General features: G+C 43.1%; 2 protein-coding genes across 2 annotated transcripts; both read right to left on the bottom strand.

The window, feature by feature from the left end:
- Nucleotides 1-2234: 2234 nt before the first annotated feature.
- LOC308377416 (tubulin alpha-1C chain-like) lies at nt 2235-5166 on the bottom strand. The gene is made up of 4 exons (XM_080854069.1): nt 5031-5166; nt 3679-3901; nt 3434-3582; nt 2235-3344 (listed from the first exon to the last, which is right to left on the bottom strand). Exons 1-4 carry the CDS (start codon nt 5031-5033, stop codon nt 2370-2372), a joined length of 1350 nt encoding a protein of 449 aa, XP_080710195.1. The 5' UTR covers nt 5034-5166; the 3' UTR covers nt 2235-2369.
- A 3190-nt stretch (nt 5167-8356) lies between these two features.
- LOC308377417 (tubulin alpha-1A chain) lies at nt 8357-9910 on the bottom strand (the record flags this gene model as incomplete). The annotated part of the gene is made up of 3 exons (XM_080854070.1): nt 9775-9910; nt 9520-9668; nt 8357-9337 (listed from the first exon to the last, which is right to left on the bottom strand). Exons 1-3 carry the CDS (start codon nt 9893-9895, stop codon nt 8357-8359), a joined length of 1251 nt encoding a protein of 416 aa, XP_080710196.1. The 5' UTR covers nt 9896-9910.
- Nucleotides 9911-12435: the final 2525 nt, after the last annotated feature.

The following is a 12435-nucleotide window of genomic DNA, read 5'->3' as shown; positions in this document are numbered from 1 at the left end:
GTTAGCCGGGCCCCTGACGGCAGCGGCAGGAATACCGTCCTTATTTTAGACTCACGCGGGAGCACCGCTCGCGGAGCTCTCACCCAAGACCATATTTCACTTATATAACAAATCAACACATAGCAACAGATGCCGTGACAAGCGTGCTATCCCGGACCGACGGTAAACTTGTTGCACTTGCAGTATGCGTGCATGGCTGATCACCCAGGCGAGTCTGAGGCAGGGCCGAGCTCTGATCGGGAAGAGGTCACGCTCAGCTTTTGTTAGATGTAGGCGATGCTTTGTGTGTATTAACGTTAATGTTGACACTATCTTTTTGTGAATTCGTATAATATACTCCATTGACATGGTTTTGGTGTTTCACTGAAATGGTGTTTCTGCTCGACGTTTGGATATGACGACACGGGGATATGGCTATAAACTAGGTGAGGTTTAGACGGATGAGGTATGAGTTACTCCAGCCCCTGGTGATGAGTAATGACCTGATGTTCTACCCTGAAGGTTTCATTAAACAGTGTGTGAGGGCTCTGTGCGGGAGCGAGGTTCTAAAGTGGCTCAATACTGCCCTCTGTCTGCAGACAAACCTTCAACAGCCTGGTCTTCAAACTACACACCACGTTCTGCACTTGTGTTTGTGATCCACGGGCTATGGTTGCCAGGAGTACAGTGCGGAGAAGGCACGAATTCTAAGACATTTCTGCCTGTATGCTTTAGTCCTAGCATGTCGTCATGCATATGAGGTGACTCATTATTGTTTCGTGTCTCAAGGGTTGCAGTACATGTGGTTTCTCTGAGCTCTACAAATATTTGTCTTTCCCAGAATCGTATACTTCTATATTCACAATGGAATTTCCCACAACAAAGCCCATTTCTCCATGTTGTGGTCACATTTAGAATACTTTAAATAAATTGTATTTATCCTCATATAAAGGCATATTTTCTTTTGATGTCATTCACCTCTGTGATGTCCTGTTTGATCAAGCCATGCCTATATTTCATAAAGCGGTGTCTTTGAACAGTGACCCTTGATGGCCTGTGGGCAAGCTACTAGAGGTCAGACCCACACCGGTGATCTATCTTCAAGGGATGCTGCATCAAATATATATGTTTAACTATAGCAACATATGAGGAATACAAAGATAGATTCCTGCCTAGTGAAACATCACTCTTTCTGCACTTACAAAGCTAGTGCACTGCACACAATACCTACAAAACACAAAAATGCTCAGAATATTAATCAAATTTTCCCTTGAATTTTTTTTTTAAATACTTTAACAAATCAGTTTCTCACAGCAATATTACATACATCTATTGGCAATGCATATTTAAAAAAGGCTAGAACATAGTAACTCTTTCTGTTTCAATTACTACCTTAGCTGTAGTTTTAAGTGTTCCCAGCCAAGAAACAAATGTTAAATTAATTTGTATTTATTGTATAAAAAAAGTCTGGCTTAGGCTTTAGCTCCCCTGCAAAATCTGAGTGTATTTATAACATTAACTAATGAAAACTGTTGCAGTAGAATAGGACTGCCAGCAGAGGGCACCCATTACATACACTGGAGCACCACAACATTCACAGAATATGAAAGAGCAATTTGCCATATCACTACCCTTCTATTTTCATAATATCAGTTAAAATGTCAACACCAATGTTGGTCATAGGTACCCTAACTCTATAACGAGACAACGGAGCCAACATGTTTACTTCTCAAACGACACGGAACACTAGAGTCCATTACCATAGTCACATGATTGATCAGCTATAGCCTTAGAGTTGGAAAATAACAGCACACAAAATCTATTTACACAACGTGGGACACCCCTACACTAGGCTTCCTTTACTAGTACACTTGTGAAGCAAGTGTAAGCTTTGAATAGTCCAAGCAGGACAACCAGCTGGTGGCACGGCCTACAATAACTTCTTGAAAACACTAGGTGTCATCTGGAACAGTAATCAAGTAGATAAGGCTTCTGTGCAACTGGGACTTTCTAAATAATAGTATCTATCTATCTGTCTAACATCAAATCACGGAAAAATCGCCGTCCGGGAAAATGCCCTAATGGTTTATAGACACAATATTAGCATCTGTGGTAAGCTTAGAGGGCCGTCATGGAATCCACCCACCCAGTATGTGTAAGTGTGGCTCTGATGTAGGCTGAATGTCTGTAGACCTATGTAATGGTTCATATCTAATAATTCAATGGTCACATGCAAAGAGAGCAGAACAAGGATAAAAGGTATTTAGACTTCACCTTTATTGTCATTGGAAAATTTGAAATAAAGGTTTGGCAAGACAGTGGGACAACACATATAAAAGAGAGTAGGAAAGGGATAAAACAGACTTGTTTAGAAGTCAGTTAAAAAGCGCTTAGTACTCCTCGCCTTCCTCATCTTCCTCCACGCTTTCAGCTCCCACCTCTTCATAATCCTTCTCCAGAGCAGCCATATCCTCTCTGGCCTCAGAGAACTCTCCCTCCTCCATACCCTCACCTACATACCAGTGCACAAAGGCGCGCTTGGCGTACATCAGATCAAACTTGTGATCCAGCCTGGCCCAAGCCTCTGCAATAGCAGTGGTGTTGCTCAGCATGCACACAGCCCTCTGCACCTTTGCCAGGTCTCCACCTGGGACAACAGTGGGAGGCTGGTAGTTGATGCCAACCTTGAAACCAGTGGGACACCAATCCACAAACTGAATGCTTCGCTTGGTCTTGATGGCAGCAATGGCAGCATTAACATCTTTCGGCACCACGTCACCACGGTACAGGAGACAGCAGGCCATGTACTTGCCGTGACGGGGATCACATTTGACCATCTGATTGGCTGGTTCAAAGCAAGCATTGGTAATCTCAGACACTGAGAGCTGCTCATGGTAGGCCTTCTCAGCAGAGATCACTGGGGCATATGTGGCCAGGGGGAAATGGATACGAGGGTAGGGCACCAAGTTGGTCTGGAACTCGGTCAGATCAACATTGAGCGCACCATCAAAACGAAGGGATGCTGTGATGGATGACACAATCTGACTAATGAGCCTGTTGAGGTTTGTGTAGCTCGGACGCTCAATATCAAGGTTTCTACGGCAGATGTCATAGATGGCCTCATTGTCTACCATGAAGGCACAGTCAGAGTGCTCAAGGGTGGTATGGGTGGTCAGAATGGCGTTGTAGGGCTCTACCACGGCAGTGGACACCTGGGGGGCTGGGTAGATGGAGAACTCTAGCTTGGACTTCTTTCCATAGTCTACAGACAGGCGCTCCATCAGAAGGGAGGTGAAGCCAGAGCCAGTGCCTCCCCCAAAGCTGTGGAAGACGAGGAAGCCCTGCAGACCTGTGCATTGGTCAGCCTAAGAAAACAAAATTGGTTTACATCCATCAGGCGGGTGAAACCAACGTGGTTCTATACATCAGCATGTCTGGAGGCAATGGTTCTTACCAGTTTCCGCATACGGTCCAGCACAATGTCAATAAGCTCTTTGCCAATGGTGTAGTGGCCACGGGCATAATTGTTGGCAGCGTCTTCTTTCCCAGTGATGAGCTGCTCGGGGTGGAAGAGCTGTCGGTAGGTCCCTGAGCGTACCTCATCTGGAAAAGGCATACCAGGTTACAAAAGCACTACAACTATGTGAGGGAGACCCTCAAATATTCCATTAACTCTGACCCAAATAGATCTGGGCTTACCAATCACAGTGGGCTCCAGGTCCACAAACACAGCCCTGGGCACATGCTTTCCAGCTCCAGTCTCACTGAAGAAGGTGTTGTAGGAGTCGTCTCCTCCACCGATGGTCTTGTCGCTGGGCATCTGACCGTCCGGCTGGATGCCGTGCTCAAGGCAGTAGAGCTCCCAGCAGGCATTGCCAATCTGGACGCCAGCCTGACCCACATGGACTGAGATGCACTCACGCTAAAGAAAAATATTTCAAAATGTCATAATTCAAGACACCATAATTCAAATGTACTTGCATGCCAAGCACACAATGATTTGGCAAGTTTAGCATCTTTTCTGGCCCACTCATGAGAATTCGATGGAATTTAAAATGAGACCATCTTGACTGCTTAAGAACAATGTAAGTGAGAGTGAGGAAACCCACAAGTCTTGTGACCAAATCACCAAGACCATATGGTTGGGAAATGCATATTTCCTTACATAACAGTACACATTGTATAGTTTAATCTGCTGATACTCGTTTTTAAAAATGTTTTTAAATCTATTTAGGTTTGTAAAAGTAGTGGTAATTTGTTGGAAAAAAAGGTTTTGTTTTGAAATATGAATTTAGAATAAGAATACAATCTGCCTTTTTGTCTTTTGTAGCTCAAACCAGCACAAGAGACAACTTTCAAGTTCATTGTTCATAAAACTGAACTAGCTGTCACTGTCCGTCATCACACTGGAATGCAGCCTCCACGTGGAAGTCAGTCATTTCCTCAGAGATTTAATCCTTTTTTATTAAAATTCATTAAAATTCCTGCAAATAAACGAAACAAATTGAACTGTAACCTCTAGACGTTATTCGATGCAATCTTTTTTTTTTGCTCTGACCAATTTTGTCCCAAGACCTGAGTTTGATGAATGACCTACATTCGGTCTCATGACCAGTTTAACCAGTCGCCGTCAGCTGAAATTAGTCGATGCGTGCCCACCCTCAGCACCAGTTGAGAACAATGTCATCATTCTTGTTTCAGAAAATAATCATCTTAGATATTGGTATGGGTCATCTTTTCGTACGAAATATGAATTGAATATTATTACAAGAATAAATGCTGATTCTGCTACACAATTTAATTGTATCCAGTCCCTGAAGACAAAATTACTACTTCGGCGTGGTAACATCAGATTTTCATATAATTTCAATTTTCACACAGGTTTACATTTTCTGGGATAACGCAGTGGTCGACAAAACATAACGGAACTGTAATTTGTAAAGCCTATAAAGGTAGCCAACAACTGGCCATCGTCCAAAAAGCCGGCTACCAGTAAAATTCCTATCTTCATGTGTTGATAACTAAAGCAAATGTTTTGTATGCGTACTTACCATATTGAAGTTCTTTTTTTTTATCAAATTGATAAGAGGATTGAAATTCCTAATAAATAATTCTCACACTTCGACCTTCTATGAGTCTTTTGTGAGAAGTTTGAATAGCTATGTGGGTTGGGGCGGTTTTATATCCGATCGACTATGCGTCATGCGGAGGAGGGGCCAGCAGACATAGGCGCTTTGCGTTTGTCTGGTTGGCTGAGAAAGGCTGCAACAACGCGGGTTATTGGTTGAATACACTTTTGAATAATAATCTTGAAATGTCCCTTTGTGTTATACTGTTGCACGTTTAACATGCGTGTTTCCTGTGCTGCGGTCTGATTGTCTATCCTATCGTCTTTTCCTTAGATGGAAAACGTCATGAGATCAAGGAAATATGTGAAGTACAATTAATAAGGACTTAGGAAAAGACAACCACGGTGGAAGACTGCACTTACTACTAACTCGGTTGTTAAAGCTTTCGCAAGGAATTTGGGGGCAATACTATCTCCTTTATTTTTATAAGGATGCTCCAGTGTGCCCTATGCTAAAGGAGATACGAAAGGAAGCATTGACGCTCCTTTCCTGAGCATTTAGATAATTCAACCAGTTCTTACCATGGCTGTCACTGGATTTAAATAACAGTAAAGAACACCTACATAGGCAATAGTTAAATTCAGAATACATCCAGTCCTAGGCACAAATCTGCAATACTGAGCTGACATGTTTCAAGTTATTATTAATGCTCGAAACTTCAACGTTTAATCCAGAGCACAGACTAATTTTGCCACCACCCAAATGATCAGAATTAAGAAATGGATTATGCAAAAAAAAAAAAAAAAAAAATCATTCAAACTTTAACCAACGTTCAGACCACTTCATCAGACAACTGGCCAGGCTGTTAAATAATTCCTGTCTGTTGAAGTCTTCGATTTTGATTGAATGCCCCTCCTGTGAGGTGGCCTAAATCTTTAATGCCCAGATACTCTCAACATCTTTAGTTTCTTTAAGGGAATTGTGTTTTATTTGTTGAGGTTGATGGAGAGCCATACCCCCTATATAGTCAATCCCAGTGAAACCATGTCAGTCAGTATGATTCAGCACACAGCAAGGGAAATCAGCTGTTACCCATGTAGACAGTAATGCCAGCTGAGAAGTTCCAGCCTGAGTAAGATGTCAGTTACATTCTGATGGAAGCCCGCCAACATGTTGACACAGACAACTCAGAGAAAGCATGGGCCCTCCTAAAACTTCAATCGGACATCCGCACAACTCACACATAGCAGGAAATACTGTGGGGAGTATATGAACCCCTGACGATTTCGCAAGTTTCAAGCTTCGAAGAAATGTGTGATCTATAATTGTAATGGTAGGTCTATTTTAACAGTGAGAGACAAAATATCAACAAAAACATCCAGAGAACTGCATTTTATAACAGTTATGAATTGATTTGCATTTGCTGCAGCAAATAAGTACTTGAACCCCTAGCAAAAAATGACTTAGTGTTTGGTTGAGAAACACTTGTTGGCAAGCACAGACATCAGACTGTTCTTCTAGTTGGTCACCAGGTTTACACACATCTCAGGAGGGATTTTGGTCCACTCCTATTTGCAGATCCTCTCCAAATCCTTAAGTACACCATCCCCCACAGCCCCAAAGCATAATGTTTCCACCTCCATGCTTGATGGTGGGGATGGTGTACTTGGGGTCATATTCAGCATTCTTCCCCCTCCAAATGTGGCAAGTCGAGTTGATGCCAATGAGCTTTTTTTTGGTCTCATCTGACCACATCCTGTCTCCCAATCCTCCTTAGAATCATTCAAGTGTTCATTGGCAATCTTCAGACGGCCCTGTACATGTGCTCCCTTGAGCAGTGGGACCTTACAAGCGCAGCAGGACTGCCTTGTGATCATTCACAAGCTCCCCCCGTGTAGTTCTGGGGTTATCCCGCACGTTTCGGATGATCACCGACACTGCATGAGGTGAGATCTTGCATGGAGCCCCAGACCGAAGGCAGTTGACAGTAGTTTGGTGTTGCTTCCATTTGCTAATAATTGCACCAATCGTTGTCTGCTTCTCACCCAGCTGCTTGCCGATGGTTTTGTAGCCCATTCCAGCCTTGTGCAGGTCTACAATCTTATCTTTGACGTCCTTAGACAACTCTTTGGTCTTGCCCATGGTGGTGAGGTTGAAGGTGTGTAGTATGATTCTTTGGACAGGTTTCTTTCATGCACGTCACCAGTTGAGATCAGGTGTACCTTGTTAGGCCCAAAGAGGACTAATCTGTGTGCCTCGTGGGCACATTACTGTTCTGTGGGAGCCAGAATTCTTGCTGTTTGGTAGGTTCAAATACTTATTAGCCGCAACAAATAAAATCCAGTTCTCTGGATGTTTTTGTTAATATTTTGTTACTCACTGTTAAAATAGACCTACCATTTCAATTATAGATCACACATTCAAATACTTATATTCCCCACTGTATGTGTTGTATTTAAGCCGGTTGTCTGAATGAAATTTGATTATGAATATGTAAAATCACAAAAGTGTAATGTTGCCCGTGGCGTCCTGAATCAGTGCTAGTCTGTTTGACTCAAGAGTTAGGATGGTTAAAACCAGAAGGAAAAGGTGTTTACCACTGACTGGTTTCATTTAGTGCCATGTCAGTGCATTGTCTGTTAAGTGCTACCACCACTTTCATTACTTATTTAAATAACAATTTAACAATTCTCTTGTCTGAAGTTGAAACATTCACATGTCAATAATTAATCTAGCAATATCTGCTCTAAATATCTTAAATGTATTCAGTCTCTGGTTGATTTTACAAGACATACAGTACGCGATTATTTGACTTATTCTTATTCTAAACAATATTGTAAATATTTTGGACTGGGCAGTGGATTGATAGTGTGGTGAGTCCTCATCTGGCAACTCCCTCATTAGAAAACAAGTCATAATGGGCTACTCTGGTACTAAACTGACATGTATTTCCTAGATTAAGGTGTATTTACTGAGGTAAGTGTAAAGTTCACTACGTTGCACTTTAGAGTGGCATGTTGCTGTTCTACAGTGGTAAAGTCATGTGCTTGTTCAAATCATGTGAGAAATATACTTACATCTTCTCTGAATCTCAGAATCACATGTTGCCACAGGTCATCTTTTACAGATGAATTGAAAAAAGACACCATACACAACACAAAACATTTAAGACCTGGAATTTTATTATTTTGTTATCGGATGATGACCTGCAAAAAGATAACAATGTTTGAGGTAAAAGCTCTTTCCAGGGTTCAGAAAGCTGTTTCCTTCATCTGGCTTCTCACTGATAGTGCACCTGGTTTAGTAGTTTAGTACTCCTCTCCCTCTTCCTCGCCCTCACCTTCAATAGAGTCAACACCCACCTCTTCATAATCCTTCTCCAGAGCAGCCATATCCTCTCTGGCCTCAGAGAACTCTCCCTCCTCCATACCCTCACCTACATACCAGTGCACAAAGGCGCGCTTGGCGTACATCAGATCAAACTTGTGATCCAGCCTGGCCCAAGCCTCTGCAATAGCAGTGGTGTTGCTCAGCATGCACACAGCCCTCTGCACCTTTGCCAGGTCTCCACCTGGGACAACAGTGGGAGGCTGGTAGTTGATGCCAACCTTGAAACCAGTGGGACACCAATCCACAAACTGAATGGTGCGCTTGGTCTTGATGGTGGCAATGGCAGCATTAACATCTTTCGGCACCACGTCACCACGGTACAGCAGACAGCAGGCCATGTACTTGCCGTGACGGGGATCACATTTGACCATCTGATTGGCTGGTTCAAAGCAAGCATTGGTGATCTCAGACACTGAGAGCTGCTCATGGTAGGCCTTCTCAGCAGAGATCACTGGGGCATATGTGGCCAGGGGGAAATGGATACGAGGGTAGGGCACCAAGTTGGTCTGGAACTCGGTCAGATCAACATTGAGCGCACCATCAAAACGGAGGGATGCTGTGATGGAGGACACAATCTGACCAATGAGCCTGTTGAGGTTTGTGTAGCTTGGACGCTCGATATCAAGGTTTCTACGGCAGATGTCATAGATGGCCTCATTGTCTACCATGAAGGCACAGTCAGAGTGCTCAAGGGTGGTATGGGTGGTCAGAATGGAGTTATAGGGCTCTACCACAGCAGTGGACACCTGGGGGGCTGGGTAGATGGAGAACTCTAGCTTGGACTTCTTTCCATAGTCGACAGACAGGCGCTCCATCAGAAGGGAGGTGAAGCCAGAGCCAGTGCCTCCCCCAAAGCTGTGGAAGACGAGGAAGCCCTGCAGACCTGTGCATTGGTCAGCCTAAGGAGATAGAGGATTACATTAGTGAGAGCACTGAATTACACATTATTTTGTATGTATTTCTAAGAACATGAGGGCCAAAGATATCATTTACCCCAACAGAACATAAATAAGTCTTACAAGACAATCCAAATGAGATTCTCATAAGACCATAATGGCAACATCTTACTCTGAATACTCACCAGTTTGCGAATCCTGTCTAAGACAAGGTCAATGATCTCCTTGCCAATGGTGTAGTGACCACGGGCATAGTTGTTAGCAGCATCCTCTTTTCCAGTGATGAGCTGCTCTGGGTGGAACAGTTGGCGATAGGTCCCAGTGCGTACCTCATCTGAACAGGGAAGAGGAAGGAAACCATTAATGTTTCAGAGTAATCTGGTAAAAGCCTACTCATTTTCTACAATAACACAACCTTTTTTCATTTCAGGCCTTCTTACCAATCACAGTGGGCTCCAGGTCCACAAACACAGCCCTGGGCACATGCTTTCCAGCTCCAGTCTCACTGAAGAAGGTGTTGAAAGAGTCGTCTCCTCCTCCGAGGGTCTTGTCGCTGGGCATCTGCCCGTCCGGTTGGATGCCGTGTTCAAGGCAATATAGCTCCCAACAGGCATTGCCCATCTGGACGCCAGCCTGACCCACGTGGACTGAGATGCACTCACGCTGAGAGGAGAGGAATAGGTGAAATAGGTTTACAATTGAATTAACAGAGATTACGAAGCAAAATAGGTTTTTTTATCCCAATTAAAAAGCTGTCATTCCTAAAGCAATGTAGGCCTATGGGCTGGAGTTATTTCTTGAAGCATCTATTGATGCACTTCTTTCACTTGATGGTCATAGGCTCTCCTCACATTATTGGCTTGATATGGTTGTCGCCATAGGATAATAATATTTAATAATGCACGCAGTAATTGATCATTTCATTCACACAATGGGAAACTCGGGGCTAGGGTTTCCCTGACGGTTTTACGATAAATTATAAATAAATAAAAGAAGGTAATGTTAGTTCGCCCTAAAATGCATAATACGTTAACAGCAGCGATGCAGGGGGCAAATATGGATAGCCCATGTCCTGAGGGTTGTCAGGAATCGTTACGTCGCAGTGCCATGCTGACCCTGAATGCGGACAGGCTACACCCAGATTATTTATTCACATCACATCACATCACATTTGTGCGGACTCTTTGTCTGAGACAGCTCCACACGACGCGTATTCACTGCATTACTTTTTACTTTGCCATTTCAGGTAACAACACAAATTGTTAGACAGACAATCCACTTTAAGATGATCTGCGTCTTGTACGAACCGATGCTGCCTGTTCCTCATATTGAGATGAGAGAAGATGTGAGAGATGTTTGCTATTTGTCGTATATCATCATGCATCAGTGAGCAATCATTTGCCTCCTTTCTCATTTCCAGTCCCCATAGCATATAACGTCTTTGAAACCTTGTAGGCTTAAATTACCAGTTGAACATCTATACAATACGAAGATGTTAAACATTCTTACCATTTTTGCGTTTGGTCTTGAATTCTTAAATAAGGGTGGGGTGAATCTCGTGTTTGCTTACACTTCGACAGCGAGGGGTCGATGCAAGAAGAATAGAGCTGTGGTACGCGAAGCCGGTTTATATATACAGGGTCGCCCTAGCGACTGCGTCTCTCACACTTTTATTGGCCAGAGGATGGAAGAGCTTCGTGCCAATAACATGTGTAAAATTGCTATTGGATACAGTCGGTTTTCTTTTGTTTAGGACCGCCTAAACAGCCTCACCCAAATGTCATGTCGGCTGCTTTTTATATGGTTGAAATACATGTATATGTGTTTAAAAAAATTATAATTTTAATGTTAGACCTTTTGTATGGGAGAGGGTTTAAATTATGCGAAAAATACTTAAGGGTAAGTCAACCTATAGCACATGTGCTGAACAATGATAATATGAGAAGGGACCAGTGCTGCATTGTGTCAGTACCCCTAAAACCTCCAAGCTTTTTCTTTCTCTGCAGCTGCAGTTTCCTAAAGGAAGCCATCCATCTGCACATCTGATATTTGAATCACTGAAACGATCGGTCACTGGACAAGCACTCATCAGAATTCTGCAGCTAAGTCCATGTAGCTGATATAAATCATAATACAAATATGGCTTCTGTCATGAGGAAAACAGTACACACAGCAGTTGATTTTTGTTTTGAAATAGGTTTAGATCAGTCTTTTTGGGCAGATGTGTGTATCTTGAAACATCTAAGCCTAAAATATAAATAACCGACAACTTTACCAAAGAGATTCCTATATCCATCTTTATTTTAGTGGTGTGAATTAAACCCAAGGCTGAGCGTGGTGAATCAGCATATGGGAGATGGCAAAGGGTCAGGTGACCCTGTCTTGGATGGTAAAAAGGGCAGCAGGCCATACAGACACCCAACCCCTAAACCCTCCTCTCAGGCTGCGGCCGTTGCTAGGCGATGAATAGCAGATTTGCTTGGATACCAATCGGTCTTCTGGAAGTTTAACACAAGCCTGCCTGGGTTGCCTTTATCTGGAGGGCACGTGACAAAGCCTGAATGGCATCATGGGGACAGGAGGCTGGAGGAAAGAGTGGATTGGGTGTGGTGGAAAGAGGGGTAGGTTGGCCAGGAGGATGAATCGCCTCCTAAGGGTCTCATCTGAAACCTGTACGTCCCATTAACCTATGGGAGAGCTCCTCTGTTGTGGCACCACAAGGTTAACAATTTTGTTGTGGTTCCATACCCTGATCATTCACACGAGGCAATCATCACTGATAATCTTAAAATGTACCCCATCATTCTGGAAATAAAAACAGCAATGAAAGCTGAGTATTAATCAGTTGTGGAGAACAAGCTACAGTGTGTATCTGAGATACCATAAGTATTATATGTCAGGTCTGCAAGATGACAGTGCTTTAGACCCCAAGGAGGGTGAATTTTATGTTTAAGTGGGCCATGGCTACAGACTTTGTTTGAATAGTAGATGTACTCAGAATACTTATATGTTTTGGTTTCCATAACGCTGGTTCAAACAATCTACTGTACTGAACATGTTCACAATTCGTCAAATGTTCTCATGGATGGAATAGTTTTCTC

The sequence above is a fragment of the Sprattus sprattus genome (genome assembly GCF_963457725.1).
Source record: "Sprattus sprattus genome assembly, chromosome: 16".
Classification (NCBI taxonomy): domain Eukaryota; kingdom Metazoa; phylum Chordata; class Actinopteri; order Clupeiformes; family Clupeidae; genus Sprattus; species Sprattus sprattus.
The sequence above is the reverse complement of the archived record's forward strand: the minus strand, read 5'-3'. Positions and strand labels throughout refer to the sequence as shown.

Excerpts from the sequence above, each read along its gene's own strand:
- LOC308377416 (XM_080854069.1), bottom strand. Across the intron at positions 3,583-3,678 it reads CCTGGAGCCCACTGTGATTG|ATGAGGTACGCTCAGGGACC; the intron begins GTAAGCCCAGAT and ends TGCCTTTTCCAG. Across the intron at positions 3,345-3,433 it reads TGGACCGTATGCGGAAACTG|GCTGACCAATGCACAGGTCT; the intron begins GTAAGAACCATT and ends TTGTTTTCTTAG.